At 43.3% G+C, this 18268-nt stretch overlaps 1 protein-coding gene across 3 annotated transcripts in view; it reads right to left on the reverse strand.

Moving 5' to 3' along the window:
• Positions 1 to 2355: 2355 nt before the first annotated feature.
• Positions 2356 to 18268, reverse strand: part of LOC309443117 (contactin-4) — a 331164-nt gene continuing 315251 nt past the window's right edge. For all 3 annotated transcript variants that reach the window (XM_082059766.1, XM_082059765.1, XM_082059767.1), the window contains 10 exons: positions 16151 to 16271; positions 13460 to 13618; positions 12561 to 12710; positions 11240 to 11310; positions 9198 to 9432; positions 8567 to 8682; positions 7591 to 7777; positions 6985 to 7097; positions 5287 to 5455; positions 2356 to 4086 (listed from right to left, as the gene is read on the reverse strand). In XM_082059766.1, coding sequence (XP_081915892.1) covers positions 3986 to 4086; positions 5287 to 5455; positions 6985 to 7097; positions 7591 to 7777; positions 8567 to 8682; positions 9198 to 9432; positions 11240 to 11310; positions 12561 to 12710; positions 13460 to 13618; positions 16151 to 16271 — 1422 coding nt within the window. In that variant the 3' untranslated portion in view covers positions 2356 to 3985. The remainder of the gene's footprint in view (positions 4087 to 5286; positions 5456 to 6984; positions 7098 to 7590; positions 7778 to 8566; positions 8683 to 9197; positions 9433 to 11239; positions 11311 to 12560; positions 12711 to 13459; positions 13619 to 16150; positions 16272 to 18268) is intronic.

The raw sequence follows: 18268 nt of genomic DNA on the forward strand, positions 1-18268 counted from the left end.
CCGCTTGAACAACATGGGCTCTGACGTCTCTGACCGTGGACCATGAAGCTCTTCTGTTCTTGTCGAGTTCCTTCTGCTTCCAAGAAACATCCTGTCTGTTGGGCTGTCCTGAAGTAGGGTTAAGCACATTAAGAAAGAATAAAAAGAAAAATTTGACCCGGCAAGTAAATTGTTTGGAAAGTGCCAAATGTAATGGAGTTCCCAGGTGCTACAGACTACAAATAATTATAATAAATGACCCAGTTCTGATCTGGGTGAAATAGCATGGCTCTATCAAAATTAATGCAGCTCATTAATATAACAATGTTTGCGCTTCAAATGTTTCTCCTGCATGTGATTTTAATGGATTTGAGGTGCACAGCTTTAACAGTCTAAAATCAGAGTTTCATTAGTGAAATCCTAAAAATAAGACTAAAGAGAATTAATCTACTGCAACGTATTTTATGTTATGCCTTTGAGTGGCCTAGTAAGATTGCTAAATACAATTTCATTCTTGTGAACAGCAAGGTATTTCAGAGATTAATGCAATATTTTTAAGTGTAGTTTGCATTTCAGCTGTACATTTGGCCACGTGGAAGCATGTGTGTGAATGCTCAGCACTTCCTAGGCAGGGCAGGGGCAGCCTCAGGCAGCTGAGGCATTCCTGGGGCACATGGGCTGGTAGCTGGGGCAGAAGAATACACTTTTGCTTTCCTGTGTCACTGATTAGGATGTGAATCAGGGTCAAAAAACAACTGCAACAAGCCGGTGATGATAAAAAAAACCCATTTGGATGTTCATCAGCAAGGGCACATCAGGTCCTTGGTACTTCCACAGTGGGTGGGTTCCCTTGGGATGGCCAGAGCTTGATGGCTTTGAAAGCGATCATATATATGTTATACTCACTGTAGTAAATAAAACTGAGCTGGTGTAAAGTATCAGGAGTGTCCTCACTTGCCCAGCCAGGCCTTTGGTCCAGCCTTTCCTGGCAGCCCAGTGCTGATTTGTGTTGGTGTCCGGTGGGGGAACTAAACCAAATCCATCCACACAGGATGAGGACAGCAATTCCCAGCAGAGCTGCCTCCTCACAGTCATCATCCTCAGAGCAGAGACCCTTCATTACAGGCAACAAGAGACAAAATGGACCACGTTCAGTACAGCCCAGGCCATTTGTTCTGATTGCCGTGTGCAACTCGGGAGCTCAGCAGCGGGGAATGCAAAGAGGACAGGCCACTCTTGAGGCTGCATGTCACATTTTGCCACTATTATGCCAGCCCACACCGCTGGTGAAGCTATCTATCCCCAAACTCCTAGAGTTTTGTGCTTGGAACGCAAATAAATACTTATTCTGAGTTTTTGCTTTTTTTTCTTTAAACCCAGCTCCAAACCCAGCGTGTTCTTCCTGCAGCAGCTTTTCCCCACTGCCTCCAAGCAAGCAGCCACAGGAACACGCCCCTCACTCCCCTCTAGAGATGGCAATTTAAAATTTGCTTTTTAAAAACTGATTTGTGCTACCGGGCCATTTCATTTTTAGGCTTCATTGAGCACGAAGCGCTCAATGAAACACAGAGCCAGCAGATTGTCACAATGCTGCGACTCCTGCACTGCTATCCCTAAAAATCAGAATTAGAAAAGTGGGTTTGGTGGATTTAGTGATTTCAAGCAGTGCTCCCAAAAATCCCCAGAAATCTGCACGGATAAGGAGAGAAGTGGTGCTGTACCTGGGTGGGGTTGCTCTGGGCGCAGAGTGGGTCAGGGATGCTCTGGCTCTTCTTCCCGCTGGCTGCAGCTCCTGCCTGGAGATGCTGCTGCTCCTGGCCGGCTGTGGTGGCCATGGTCAGGCATGAGGACAGTGAATTCACATGATGAATGCCACTTTGTTCTGCTTGGAGTTTTCTCCTTTTTTCACTCTCAGTTTCTCAAGGCTCCATTGTGACAGCACCAGCCCACGCGAGCTTGGAAAGGTCATGACTCTACATCAATAGACATTACCACCCCAAATTGCCCCATGCAGATCCTTTGTTTTGTTGCCAGTTTTGGAAGCAGTAGTAGAACAGAGACATATAAATAGATTTTTTTTTTCTGCCTCCACAAAGTTTTGACTTAAACAGACTCTTCTATTTTGTATCTTCACATCAGTGACAATATCAGCAGGCGCTGCCTAAGGCCATGGGGAAATTTGTCACCAGGTACAATGAGGAAAAATGCTCCTAGAAGACAGGTATCTTTACAAATGACAGAATATTTATTACCAATACCTTTAAAAAAAGATTACATCTGCTAGATCACTGATAAATATCATTTACACGGGGGAGAAAACTACAGCAGCTTTTTTTTATTCCATTTTTCCTGTTTTTTGTGATTTTTTTCTCTCTCTTTTTTTTTTTTTTTTTTTTTATTTTAAACATGTAAGTAACCATATCAAACTAAGAAAGGAACACAGCTTGAAATACTGACAATATTTCTCTGGTCAACACCCCTGACTTTTACACAAGTGGAATCCTGATTATGAGTTACTGAATAAATATATTTAGAAGGTCTAAAAGTTAACTGTATTATTTTGTAAGCAAAAAAGACAAGTTACAGGCAAATTCAAGCTATCAGGAAAAAAAAAAAAGAAGAAGAAGAAACAACTGCAGCGCATTTAAACTTGAAAATTTTATAGAAAATTCCATTGCCTTTTACCAGCGTTATCCCATCTGAGTGAACTTACAAAATTACCCCGTAGTAACAAACAGTCCTTCTCTTAAGAAGAATTATTTTTCTGTGGATATTGTTGTTTTCCGGCGTGACTCTATTTTGCATTCAGGCGTCTATGAAGAGTTTCTAAGGAACCGCAGAGTCCCCAGCAGAGACCTGCCAGGAGCTCCCACCTCCCCGCCGACACCTGCACCCCGGGGGAGCCCCCGCTGCCGCCCGGCGCTCCCCGAAACTCAGGACGGCTCTGCCGGTGCTCCCAGTCCCCACCAGATTTCCTAAGCGATTTCTATACAGTGGAGTTATGAAGGATGATGAATTATGTTCCAATGCACGTGGAAAGCAAGCGTGTGTTCAGACAACGAACCCAGGGCAGCTTTACATTTCAGAGTCGCTGTATTCGAATTTCCTTGGAATAAAATCCCCCAAAGCGAGGTCGATTCAGCTGGGTTTACACCCAAAGGCGAGAACCGCATTGTTCACTCTTTCAGGTACCTGTCCCTTATTGTCACTAGAGGCAGAGGTCGCATGTTTGCGGTATCTTCATTCCTACCCAATTTAATGCTAATTATGATAAAGGCAAAGCTATTTCAAGACAGTAAAAATGGACCCTTGCTGCACGATGCCAGAATATTAGCTACATGTCCTGTAGTCCACAAACAACCCATATTCACGTATTTTTTCAAGATTACAATGTTCTTACTGAGTATTTTGAGTTTGTCTTGCTTAGACCTCTGAATAAAATGTAACATCTTGTGTGTTATAAGCACTTGATTTAACACAACAATCATCGTTCACTGCCATTTAAATACAGCTGCATTACGAACCGAATCTGCAATGGTTCTGCCTTGCAAAACTGTACAGTAGAGTTGCAGCCAATTTACTAAGAACAATTTTGAACTGTCTGTCATAAAGGAAAGAACTCCAAACAATATTTTCATGATAATGTTGTCCATAGCATTTTATAGCACAGGAAAAATTAATATCTACATCATATGTTAACTTTAAAAAATTCTATAAAACACTAAATATATAATAAAAAATATGCATATAAGGACATATGTAAACTGCTTTGGTAACATCATATTACAGATGTTTTCAGTGCATTGCAGAGTTTCCAAAGAAACTTCAGACAAAGCTATATTTGCTTTGAGGAAGTACTGTATAATGCCATTCCTAAAGAAGCATAAACATTTTTCCAGTAGTAAGATGTACTCAAACCACAATATTACTTAGTACTGGGTGTCTTCAAAACAACTAGCTAAATGTTGCTTATATTATAAACAAGAAGTCCTTTATGTAATTTTTGTCATAAACTGGACCGAGCTGTGAGCGAGATCATTATTGTGCTGATGGCTGACAGTGTACAGGCGTTGGAGGTCGAAGAGCCGGATCCTCTCGCGTACGCACCTGAGCAAAGGAGAGAGGGGGAGAAAATCAGTGAGGAAAGCAGCGTTCACTAAACCAAACCTCTCCCCACCCCCAGATTTTAATTCTGTTTCCTCAGATGAAGTGTGGCGGTGGCAGGAGGCAACGTGGCTCACGGGAGGTGGGACCCCATGCATGGTCCCATCCTCCTGCTGCAATAAGCTCCTGTTTACTGGGTTTCACCTCTCTAACTGAATTTTTGGTTTAATTTAAATTCCAGCAGCTGTTGTGTTGAGGCTACTTTCACAATCATAGTACTTCATGGCCTGTTTATTTATTTATTTATTTATTTTTTCCCAGTTGTACTATATTCAAGCTGTTACTCGTGGTACCAGCCCAGCAGAATCCACATCCCAGAGGAGCTGCAGACCTGCTCTGGGGCCCACCGCACTGAGCTAAATAGGAACTTGCATGTGTTCCTGCTCTCCTGTGTCTGTTGATTAAATGCCTCTGTATGGTTTGTATAGCCACAGTGCACAACCACAGTGGAGATAATTCTGAGCTCACCCAGGGTTTTGTACATTGCTGTAATTTTAACGCCATCATCCTGCATTGCAGAGGCTCCTGATTTAATGCAGCTTATAAACTGTGGCATTATTAATGGAAGATGGTACATGGCGATTTTGCAAAAGCAATGTTGTGTAATAAAATACTCTCTTTGCTGTTTGTTCTTCTACACAACCTCGTTTCCCTAAATAAATATTTATGCATCCAACACACAATGGAATATGGCTATGCAGTAGCCTTATACATTCAAAAGCCTCTGAACACCGCATTTTGTATTTCGTTACAGTGAATTGCAGTGGAACAATATATTCAACATATGTATGAGTATGGAAGTAAGAGAATGAAAAGTGTCTAGAAATCTTAAATACAAATATAACTACTTATGATGCTATTTATTATGGTTTAATCTTGAGTCAGGATGAAACCAGAAACGTGGGCTGGAATGACCACCAGTCCCAGGCGGGTCTAGGTTTCAGGTCCCTGCCCAGGAGATGGCCAGACCCACAGCCTGGCTCTGCTCAGCTTCCCGGCTCTGGGTCGTCCCCATTTGGTGACACAAATGGTGACTGGGGTGATGCGGGTCTGTCCTGAGGAGGAGAGGGTCTGGGGATGCCAGCTCCCCATAGCTTGGTGGCAGCAGGAATGGGCACCGACCCTGGTTCTTCCCATCCTTACTTGATATCTTTGGAATTCGGATTTGTTCACTGCTGCTGCCATCACCCCCGTCGCTGAACGGCTTTATCTCTATGATGTAGTCCTCATCAAAGGGCAGGGAGAGCTCAACGGAGGTTTTATTAGTTTCTATTACAGACGTGCTGCTCTGCCTGTTCCACCTGTACAAAACCTGCAGCAAAGGGGAGAGAGAGAGGAGGCAGAAACAGCAGAGATGTTCATTGCCCCAGGGGTGTCCAGATTTATTGCTGCTCTTTTCCTGCCTCTGATGCTCAGACACACAGTCTGGTCACAAGGGGGCCCATTTGGACACTGCCCCAAGGTTTTTGCTGGAGACCCACACCAGCACTGATGGAACAGTGCCCCGGTGGGGAGGTGGCACTGGGAAGAGAGTGATGCCGATGAGGAGCACCAAACACTGCACTGGTGCCTGGTGGAGCCTCTTGGTGAAATCTTTAGCTTCATTAAGCTAAAATAAATCCCATGGCTGTCTTCAGGAAACGGAGTTGGGGTATTTGATGCAGTGTCATGACCAGCTTCTCATAATTGACTTTTTGAATTACCTTCTAAGATCTGGGAATTCTACTAATTTCTGTCATAAGTTGTGACATAAAATAGAAGATTTCCAGGAAAAAAAAGAAAAAAGATGGGCAATGTTTGCTGTGATTCAGGAAAGAAAACTGGCTGTATTATCTTAAAAGTTAAGTTAAAAGACATCTTTTTAGAAACCTGCTAGATGGAGTTAGATTTTTCCGGGTGGCCAGTCTCTCTCACCTTCTTTCAACTGACTTCTTAATTTGCATTTCAAACCTAAAATATATATTGAAATGTGGTCCAAACTGCTGAGGTTCATCTGAGTTTTGACTAAAAACCCAGAGGAATTACTTATTTCTGATAATCTGATACAGTGCACCAAAGACAGTTAAAAGTTAGTGCAGAAATTCAGGAGAGCTGGCACAGGCTCACGAAGCTGCTGCCGGCGGCATTCCAGATTGTGACCAAAATACAAAGCATGTCCAGGTTCTTCATCGTTTCAAGCTCTGGTGGAAAATGTTTGCACAGCTCAACCCTAAAAGAAATGGCTGGCAATTGCACACCAATGTTTTTTTGGGCCAAATTAAACCCTTGTGTAAGGTGATAGAACTGAATTCTTCCCAAGATTTCTCTCAAGTTAAATTATACCCTATTAAAACTGCTACTAATTAGGATTCTCTTTCTTTTCCTTTTGGCTTTGCTTTCTGAAGAAAATGGGAGCTATTAAAAAAGCATTTTATTTATCTGCAATTAAGGAGTCAGTTGCAGCCTTTGGAAGGTTTCCACCGAAGGCAGGAGAGCAGTCCTGCAGGTGGGAGCTTCAGAGGGCCAGAGATGGTGGAGGTCCATGGGCAGAGACCCACGCGGGTGCTGCTGGGGTGAGCAGCCAGCAGAACACGCTCCCTCTGCACGGGCATGGCCTCCCTTTCTGGAGGAATGCTCCAGTTTTAACTTGGAAAACCATGAAAGTGCCATGAAAACCACCTTGTCTGATCTTACTATAAACCCCATCTTGACATGGCATTTGTGGAAATGTTCCCTATAGACCAACATCACAATCCAGCAAATGCTGAAGCTTAATGAGGATTCACTGCAGGACCAGGGGGTGGTGAGGGAGGTGTTGCAGGGCTGGAGATGTCCAGCTGCCCATGCTGACAAAATACTCACTTTGTAGCCTCTCACTTCTGACTCATTGTCCAGTGCTTTTACTTGGTCCCAGTTCAGTATGATCTTGGAGTCGGATGAATTCCATATGATGTTCCCAGGGGGCTGACTCGGCGCTATACCAAAATATACACAGCATTGTATTAATAAGGAGCAACCTTTCCCACTGGAATCCCTCCCAGTACAAATGTGGCTTCCACCACCACAGCTGAGTGCTCCCAGCGTTCTATCGCTCTGGAAAGCTAAGGAGCTGCCTCACTGATCTGTGTCTTCAAGGTCACAGGAGGTGTGACACAACACAGTGCTCTAAATGAAAAAAGATTCCGTCAGTTGGTCAACAGGCCTTAGAACAGAAGAAAAAAGCTCTCTTAACAATGAGATAAATATTTAATTTTCCTGCACAGCTATGAATTCAGATTTGCATGCTCTGCTTATTTAACAGAGGAAAGAGCCCTACAAAAAACCAAAGAGGCTGGTAAGTCTTCTGTACAAAAGCCCGGCAAAGAAAAGTCTAGCAGCTCCTTTAGTCTCGAAAAGCTTGAAATCGAGAGAGGTGAACACTGGCAGAAACCCTCTCAGCAAGAACCCCCTGTCCTCACACACACTCACGTGGCTTTTTGGTTGTGACGTTGACGGCGGCGCTGGAGGGGCCAGTGCCAGCCGTGTTGTACGCCCTGACTGCCAGGTGATACAGCGCGTTGCCTCGCAGGTTGGTGACTTTTGTAGATGTTTGATTGCCAACTGTCCGAATCCTTTTTGCGCTTTCTTCCTTTTCATCGTCTCTCCAACATCTGACCTGAGAAGCAAGGCAGGTGGGTTTTTACCTCCAGCTATGGGCTGGCAGCACCCTGGTTGCTTCCAGCAATAACTCTGGCACTTCTGGCACCTCTGGCTGAGGGGAGACCTTATCGCTCTCTACAACTACCTGAAACGAGGTTGTAGCATGGAGGGTATTGGTCTCCCAGGTAACGTGATAGGACAAGAGGAAACGGCCTCAAGTTGCGCCAGGGAAAGTTCAGATTGGATATTAGCAAAAAATTATTCACAGATAGGGTTGTGAAGCACTGGAATGGACTGCCCAGGGAAGTGGTGGAGTCACCATTCCTGGAGGTGTTTAAAAGGTGAATAGATGAGGTTCTTAGGGACATGGTTTAGTGCTAAAGTTGGACTCAATGATCTTGATGGTCTCTTCCAACTGGAATGATTTTATGATTCTGCTCAAAGTGCAAGTGCTGCAGGGACAGATCCTGCACCCCCATAGAATAATTTCTCATTCCTTGCTGGTAACCAGCATGGCTGCAGCGCTCTCTCCCCAGGACCGCAGATGTTGGCTGGCCGGAGAAGCACATTCATGCAGCTTCTGCCCCACAAGCTCTTCTCGCTATTTTCAGACAGATTACATACAGAAAAAATATATAATCTTTTAGCACATGAGAGAACTCTCTGTGTACTGAACAGACAAAAGAAAGCAAATACGCTGTGGGAACCCATGGCAGGCAGGAACACTATTGCAATGACCGCCCGTCACATATTTGTGTCTCCTCAAAGCTTAGTACCAAAAGGATGCCATGTTCCATTTCCATACCTCGTATCCCTGTATTCTTCCTTTGTGCTGGTTCTCCCGAGGGGGAGCCCAAGAAACTTCAACGTCTGAGGCAGAAAGACTTCTGGCCAAAACAGTGGTTGGGGCTCTTGTTGGCTCTGGGTACAGAAGTCAAAAATATAATTAAGAGTTTTCAATTTTGTGTTCAATTAGTCTCAAACTTTAAGGGATTTTTTTCACTGCACGAGAAAAGAAGCATGCGACCACAACAAATGCCCACATTTCAAAACAATGGCTTGTCAGCCTGTGCCAGACGGCACCGCTCCTCTGCCTAAGAAATAATAAGATGTCAACCCAGGATACCATGTACTGTAATTAGGACAAGAGGGAGCATTTTCTAATCAGTGGACATTAATTCATACTAAATCTCAGCAGAATTCTTTCCAGATTACATATTACTTTTCCATTAATATCAAAGATTTCATTACTATTAATGTTATTTTAATGACTATCAAAAGAATTAATCATGGCTCGTCATTTAGTATAAATTGGAGCAAGGATTAGGTATCAAAGGATATGTCAAGGTGTATACTAAACCCTTTCACACCCCAACAATGCCCTCATGTCCAGCAGCAGGGGGGGTAGAGGTGGTGGGGTGGGCTCCTCGCTCTACCTTCCTCTGCCGAGTAGACAACCGTCACAGGGCTGAAGGACCCTTCCCCCTTGTTGTTGTATACCCCCACTTTGACTTCGTAGGGGGAGAAGGGTGGCAAGCTCTCATTGCGGAAGACGTATCTGGCAGCATCTGGGGAGGCCACAACAGTCTGCATCCAGCTGATAGTGCCGAAGGGGCGGAAGGCCACGACATACCCGAAGCCACCTCCGTTCTGCAGCTCCTCGGGCACTGTCTGTGGGCAAGCAGAGCGCAAGAAATAGCACTTTGAGCAATGGTATGTGTTTATATTCCTGCCTGGATGCTGGCCATTGCTGATGATGCTTCTAAAGCTCCTGTCCTGAACATTAGAGATGGAAGGTGGCTGGATTCCAGTTTTGCATCTGAATACATCCCATCCTGCCCATGCTAGAGCCATACTGCTCTGTGAGCAAACTGCAGTCAGGGTGGAGAGCAGCATCTCCAGAAGACACCTCATCTAAAACTTAATTCATCTTTGTAGGTGCCCACTTTCCTTCACTGACCAGACAGAGCCTCCAGTAATGATGTGAATAATTTTAGGCACTGCAATGACTAATAGCCTGAGGGTTGTTGGGGTCAACCAAGGACATAGTTTCTGTTTTCCCAATACTCAGGACAGCTGCTCTCACATCTTCAGTGTCACCTGAAGCCTTGAAGAACATATTCTAGCAATGTCCCAGCCAGCATGGGGCTGATGGTCCCTCGCTGGCCCATTGCTGTGCAGTCACCCAGACCTAAGTCAGCCAACTATTCACATCCCATATGACATGGCCTGTTAACAGACCATGATGGTAGGGAGTGACTTGCCACAAACATGAAGGAGAAGGGTGGGTAAGTGCTAGGTAACAGCCAGAAGAAACAATCTGTCACCTCCAGGTCACTTCTGGCCACACTGCCACTCCTTGCTGTCAGGGCTGCAGCCTCCTAAAAGCTGCATCAAACCCCAAAGCTTCAATGTGTTAAAATACCCTGTAATTATGGGCCACTCTCCCACAGACATCCATGGTGCTTAAGCATGTGCAGGGGTTACTTCTGGTGACTGCATCTTACTCTGTATTGTAAGGCTCAAAAATTACACCAGACCATAAAGAAAAGGCCTCTGGACATTTAAAATAGTAAATGGATTTTTTCTATCAAAATACAAATTATATTTTTTGCAAATTACAACTCAAAGTCACGGCTGATGTTCTTGCCATGTGTGTTTTCGAAACATATTGCAGTATCTTTAGGAGACATGGCGTAGCTAATTAGTCCAACAGAGGAGGAAATTTAGCACATTGAGCTATGTGGTAAGGACAAAAACCCATTTATAGTTTTTTAATAACCTTAAAAATATCTCTGGTGATTCATTCTGCCAGCTTGGTCAGAAATAGTGCTAAGTGGACTTGTTAGCATGTCTAGTGAAGTTCATTATTGGGAAAAATATGCCAGCTGCATCGCATCGTAACATGAAAATATGAGCAGACAAATGACTAAAGTTCTAACCCTGGCCGCCTTAAGGAATATTAAACATTTTTCATCTTTGTATCTCCTCCTGCTGGCTTTCATTAGCAGAAATGGAAGCCAGCATGCAATGCGTTGTGCTCTTAACTATTTGCTGCCATATAACCCAGCGCAGGGATAAGGGCTGGAGCTGGGAGCCAGCCGCAATTCTCAACCAGGTCAGGACATGCCAAGCCTCACAAACCCCGTTTTATCCCTCAGGTTGTTTCTGCCCATTCGTGTATGTGTACAGACGTGCTGAGAGCCAGGGCAGCTGAGTTCATGTTGGAGCAGTGATGTGCAGCCCGTTCCCCATGGTGCCCTGCACAGCACTTCTCTGCTGGCTTCCTTGCATGGGGGCCTGGGATGGGGAAGGGGTCTAGATCAATTTTAATAGTTGGGCTATTTTTATTACACAATCTGGGCTTTTTTTACGGAAAACTGTTTGAAAACTACAGAAGCTTCCCTGGGATCTGGGATGAAAGGACAAATCTAGATGATGACCATATTAATTTCCTCTTGGTTTGGACTCAGCTTACCTCCCAAGTAATGACCAGTTCAGACTTGCTCCCTCCACCTCCACTGACGTTAGCTGGGGTCACTTCAGGAACTGCAAAAAAAAGATGCCAAGGATACACATGATGGCTTTGAAACCAGAAAAGTTTGTTGAAATGAAACAGACCTACTCAGTGAGACAACTCTGCTGGCCTTCCCCTGCTGGGTACCAGAAGCGCTATTAGGAAATTACTAATTTGCCATGGCAAATAGCACATTAAAAGTCTGTCAATAATAGTATATTAAAAGTATGTCAATTAACTTGTGTGTTCAGTCACTAATTGTTTAGTTTAAACATTTATCTTCCATAAAAAAGGGCTTTTATTTATTTTCCTATTTCATATTCTGTTCCATTACAGGCTAAAACAAAACAGAGGAGCCACCTACCAGGGGTTTGTCATAACTGAGGTACATATCCCTGCAGCCACCACGCTGAGTCGATGCCTTGCCATGACCCCTTTCTGCCAGGGATAGCATCAAGGAGCATTAAAGCTCTCAAGGCTTGTAGCTTGTGCTAAAATCCCTGAACACAGACACTACTGAGGATCCACCCTTAGAGGTGTTTAAAAGACACGTAAATGAGGTTTACAGGTGGACTTGGCAGTGCTGGGTTAATGGTTGGATTCAATGACCTTAAAGGTCTTTTCAAACCCAATCATCTCTATGATTCTATGGTCAACGTTTAGCTCTGCCTTCAGCAGCCTGAAGATGCATTGCGGTTCCAGAAGGCAGTGATCTGTTTGGGAGAGGGTTGGAGAAAACCTTCAGAAAGCCTATGAAATGATCCAACCCATAGGGCAGCCCAGGGTGGGTGCTCCAACACCAATGTTCCACAGGGCGAGGTCCAAGTTACTTGGAGGACCACAGAAGCCCCCAGCATCAAGGGCCTGCTGACTCTTCAGCTGTGAAGCTCAAACTCCTGCTCTCAAGGTGCTGTAGTCTGTGCTTCAGAATTTCCATCACATCAGTTGTGGGAAAACAGAGGGACTGCTCTCAGAGTTCATCTCTTTCATCAATGGATACTGGGCAGTATTTTCCCCAAAAACTGCCCCAATAGCGCTTTTTTTTTTTTTGAAAAATCATTGCTTTCTGGAGGGAAAGGGCACGAAGTCTTTCTATATTGTGGGTGTCATGATGCGAGGAGCTCCACAACTTCCCCTGCCTGTTCTGTGCACACAAACAGCATGAGGGAGGAGAGCAATGGGTGCGGAAAGTTCTTCTCTGCCTCCTCCAGTGCAACACACCCATTAGCACTGAGGAGCATTTGTTCCTCAAGATTTAACTCAGCTGCCCACCACTACTTACGAGCTTCTTCAGTTCTTCTCTTTTCTGAAGGTCTGCTGGGTTCTCCAATCCCAATCAGGTTGGCAGCCACTACTCGAAATTCATACTCAACCCAAGGGTTCAAACCCACCACTGTTGCTGTGAACGTCCTACCATCGATGATCTCTGGAACTAGGAGAGAGCCTCAAGTCAGGAGTGCAACAAAAGCTACTAAAGGTATTGAAAACCACTGAGAAAAGCTCACATCTGGTACCCTTAAAAGTAGAGGGATTAACTGAAATACAACATGAAAAAGGATTGATAAACCTTTACTCAGTTCTCTAATATTTTGTTAACTGCAAAGAAGTAAAAGAGGCAGCACTAACACATTGTGCCTTTAGCACAGAAATCCCTGCTATTAAAGAGTTTCTTCCAAATTGCTGCTTTTTGAAAACAGAGTCAAGACAACATGTTGAAAGAGTTTTTATTTTTCTCTTTCTAAAACACACTTTTCCCTCCATTTAATGGTTACTGGAACAAAATTAACCTCTGATGGAATAAGCAATTACATCATGGGATTTTTCCCTCTATCAGGACAATAATTCTACTTAAAGATAGGCCAAATGAGATGGTCTGTCCCTGATGGATGTCTTTATAGACCACAATTACTGTTGTATATCTCCAGCGCAGCAACAAAAGATAGGAATTCATCCTATTTTCCCTTAAACATTCATGAGAAAAATGGATGAGTAATAGCACTGACTAGACCTTAAATCTTTGGGTTGCTAAACTTGAAACTAGTTAATGAGACCAGTGCTCTGCATCCAGTGAAATTACTTTTCACTTCAAGGTGCAGAGCTGCTCCACTCGGCTCATGCATGGGTCCTGATGGATGTAACTTCCATCAGTGGAGCTCTTCAGGGACCAGGCGATGGACCTACCTGTGCTCACTGCTTGCCATCCCACCGAGAAGGGGGTCCTTGCTTGTACAACATACATTGTAATAGGGCTGTGGTTGTCTGCTCCTGGCCTCCAGGACAGCTGAGCAGTGGTGTCGGTGATTTCATCTATTGTCACAGCTTCTGGTGGACCTGGGGGACCTGTTGGAAGAGTTACAGGAGAGGGATGCTTGAGGCTTCACAGTGACTCAAAGAGGGAGCACTCTGGTCTTCTTCCCTTCCTCAGGACAGGGGTAACCAAATCCCAGCAGAAGAGTTAACTGCAACCCCAGCTGTGGTTTAGCAGCTCTTTGCCTAGATGAGGTTGAGGCAGACTGGCTGGTGAAGAACAAAGGAACTGTCTGTAATGAGCTTTGTGTCTGAGTAGTGACTGGTATCTTCTGCTTCACTGCTGTGTTCCTTCTAACCAGTGAAGCACTGTAGGACATACTGCTTAGAGCGGGGAAATGTCTCCTGTATCATATGGACGTTACTGTCAGTAGTGGTACCTGAGGTGAAGTCTCTCCCCAAAAGCATTGTCTCAAGCAAACACTCCTGAAATTCATTCTGTGGACTAAAATTATTCTCATATGATATTCAGAGAGCTGGACATGTTTAAATACCTAATATATCCCCAAACCTTTCAATATTCTGTCTTTAAAATGAAAGTTTCAGCAAGTCTAGGCAGATTTAATTTCTCAGAAATTAAAATTTTAAATTGGTTTGCTGGGGGGAGCAGCCACGCAATGCAGCCTCGCAGAGCACTCAGCTCCTTTGGTTCTCCACTGCACGTTATTTTGTTGGATCTGTCACAAATTACTCCTACTGCTTGGCAGAGGCTGAAACAAACTTCATGTCTTGGATTAACTATCATTATTCCCAACATCTCAGAATATACATATTTGCATGGTGCAGGCTACAGTAGGGCAAGAGCAGGAAAGATTATCACTTAGTGGTATTTACCAGGTATTTCAGGGCTGATGATAGACATATGCTTCTGTTTCAATGGCATGAAAAAAATCTCAGCCCTACACAACTGGTCTGACTTTTGTGTACTAGTGCCAGAGGTTACTTATATATGTTCTTGTTTGACATACTCTGATGTAAATAACTGATTTTTATTCTAGTGACTAATCTCTTATTATGTTGACATAACTCCAAAATTCAAAAAACTTCTAAAATTTATTCTGAGGGCTCTATTTATGCACCAGCTCATCAGTCTCACAGCCCAGGGATACTTCCCAATTTTATGCAGTTGGTGGGATGGTAAAACACAACCCTCAGTGCAGCCGTGGGACCACTAGCCTGGATGGAGACGTCCCTGTTGGTGTTTTTAGGGAGTGACAAGATCAGTATTTTTGCCACCATCAAGGGTCGTTTTATTGAGAGAATTTAGTGTTCCTCCTGTTTGTTTACAGAGCCAGCACTAAGGAAATTACCTAACTGATTACCCATCAGCAGGCTGTTTTGAAATGTTTGTGCAAAAATACAATAAAAAAAACCCCATCTGAAATCATGCTACAGCAAAAACCAGAGAGTCAGTGTAATGGGGAGCAACCTCCTGGGGAGCAGAGCAGCGGCTTCGCTCCCTCCAGGAGACCCGCTCTTTGTACAGCACGTAACTTAGAATGTCTGTGTTTGTGCACCTATGGGGGAAACGTGGTGAAAAGCGTAACAATATTATGAGGATAACACAAACGTCTGGCTAGAGATAAAGACACATTTCTGAATGCAAGTTCAGGGCTAATCTTGTACATTTTACTCTGGCACAGCTTGGGTAAAAAGGGAATTTCTTATTTCTTTTTTGTGCTCTCCTCCTTCCACTCAGTTGCTCGAGAACTTATGTTACATGGTGAACATGCAAACTATGATTATGCATGTCAGAACAGCATACAGACCTTTCTCTGAATTATTTATAAATTATCTATCTTAATTTTTACCTGGGAGGACAAACTGAAGGTGGGATGGAGGAAACTGGGGACAGGACTCTGTTCAGTTCTTCCTCCTACTCCGTCCCTGATGCCCCCTGAGAAAGGAGCTGCAGGCACTGCTGCAGCCAGGCTCTGAGCGATGAAATTCTTCTTCACTAAGTCCTATATGCCCTCCGTTTTTACTTTCCTCAAAGCTAACAAGCAGGAAAATATCTATCATACTTATTGTAAGGATCCAGACTCAGGTTAACTGATTGTGCTTCTGCTGAAGTCAGACTTACAGATTACCTGTGTATGGTAACAAATAGATCTTGAAATATCAGTGAAGTTACTAAATCATGTTTATTCTAGAAAAAGAACAATATTGCTGGGCAGAAATGCAGTGAACAAGATGGATACTGTTTCTGTTGCACAGTTCATCAAATAAATGAGCTCACTTGACGAAATTTTTGCATTCAGGACACAGACACGTACTAATGTGTTTATCTATGCTGTGTGTCTCTTGTATGAGTATGTATATATGAAAGAATCTTCATATGCACTGTTTGAAAACATATTGTGAACCTCAGTATGTACTTAAAGCCTATATTTTAGATCAATTACAAGACACTGGGATATCAATGAATGTCTCTGAGCCCAGAAATTGTTTTACCAGCAGCAGAAGATGGGAGAAAAAAGACCAAAAAAAAAAAAAAAAAAGAAAATAAAAGAGAAAAAAAAAAAAAGAAGAGATTTTACAACAGCAGTAACAAAATTCAAATACCTCTTACAATCAGGTCTGCAGCAGCCGATAGTTTGTCCACACTTGTTTGCACCATGCAGACGTACTTCCCAGCATGCTTCAGCTGGATGCTTCTGATCATCAAATCACCAGCTGAATCCTGCTGATAAAGTAGGGAAAAGTGGTTACAATTACTTTTTAATGAGCGCTAAACATCATTATCACATGAAGGACACTGTGACTAATGGATTTACTTTACACTGGCTGATGAAAACATTAGTAATGCAAGCCGTGGCCTATTAAAATTATGTGAGTCTGCCTTGAAGATAAGAGCGGGAGTGTTTCTAAAATTACAGCTCCTACAAGGGGCAAGAGAGCGTGGTTTGGGTCTGTTAAACAGTTTCCCCATTAACAATGTGGCAAACCTTATGTAGGGCAGGTTCGCTCTGATTCTTCCTTTATCTGTCTGGATATCCAATTTATAGCCTCTCTGGTATTCAGAGGCCCAAGTTGTGTCTACATCTATTTCATAAGTGAAAACCAGCCCAAATTACCAGACATCTGCAATAGTTTCACGGCTTTGTATTACGGCCAGCATTTTGATTGCCCGGTGTTTTTGTGCTAAAGATCATGAGAACAGCACTCTCTGAGGAAATCTTGCATCATCTAACAGTGGTAATTTGTTTTTCAAACACCAAGTGCATGTCTGATTAACTGTTGAATAGGACTAATTATACTTCTGTATGGAAAGCTGAAAACTCTCTAAATTTTTATCCAGACACAAAACATTTGATACATTGGAAATTTCAGGGTAACCTTGTGATTGTGACTTTCTGACCATGGAATATTAATAAAGTTTGTAATGTTAGCTTTGCAGGCCAATCAAGTGCAGTTGCTGGGAAGAGCCGTCGCTGCTGATGTGTGCCCCAGGCATCAATCTTTTAATGATTATTTTAGGGATAACAGCAAGGCTTGTAAATTGTATTTCCTTTTCCTTTCAGCATTAAATTTCACTCCTGACAAAGGTAAACACGGACTGCCAGTCTGCCTGAAACCCGGCGGAGCGTGCAGCTCTGTAAAACCTCCCTTAGAGCAGAATGCAAAACCCTTTCCAGTTTTCAACCTCTGCTGAAAATTTGTTGCATTTTTTCCTTCTTTTTCTTGCTATCCTCACCCTATAAAAGTGGAAAAAAATGAATCAGGAAGGATGATAAAACATTTTTAAATTGCAAGGAAGTTAGAAATTAAACTCAGCAGTTCCCTTCAAATACAGAACAGGCTAAATTAGATGGAATCTGAACTGTGAGGGAAAACATTATGGTTGCAGAAGAAAGTAAACTTTTCACCCATCTTCCAGATATAGCCTGTGAAATTGTTGCTCCTCTTTTAGTAAAAATTATTTGCAAATTATTTTTGGTCAGAAGAATGGCATGAGAAGTTGGGGAAGGTCTGAGGGACGTGCTACCTTCTCGTGTGAACCTCATTTCTAACAGACGGCATCCTGAGGTACCTCCTGTAGCACTGGCCCTTGCTGATCGCCAAAATTCATGCTACAGCAACTTCAGGAAATCTGAAACTATTGGAAAAGCTGAAACAACCTGCCTTTTACAACTCAGGTAAAAGCAGAGAAAAAGACAAGCAGAGAAGGACCATCACAGTCACCCTTATCTTGTTGAGGGTTCTCCAGTCTTAAACCTTCCTGGAGAGGCAGAAAATGGCAAATGACCCAAGCAGATCTCTTCTAATGAAGGAAAGCAATTCCTATCTTCACTACCTTTTCTTCCCCATACCTGCCACTTGGTCATGGTCTTGAACAACAGCGGTGGCCAGGGCTGTATTTGATGGGCAGTCTAACCATCATTTCACACCTGACTCCTCCTAGATATCGTATTTCCATGAACATGATCTTTTCAAACTTCACATAAACAATTCTTTGGACATTGCAAAAATTTGCACCATCAGTGGGTACTGACAAACAAACAAACAACCCAAAGATACCAATGTGACATTGCCAGGAAACACGCACAGATAATACTGATAAGAAATGTCATTTCTGACAGTCGATGATGTTTGTAATGCTATACAACTCCTTTTGTGTAGAGGAGAAACAATCATTCTAAGCATGTGGTCACAAGAGGAGGACACAGACAGAGACAGATA

Source organism: Streptopelia decaocto, assembly GCF_964273445.1.
Source record: "Streptopelia decaocto genome assembly, chromosome: 8".
NCBI classification, from domain to species: Eukaryota; Metazoa; Chordata; class Aves; order Columbiformes; family Columbidae; genus Streptopelia; species Streptopelia decaocto.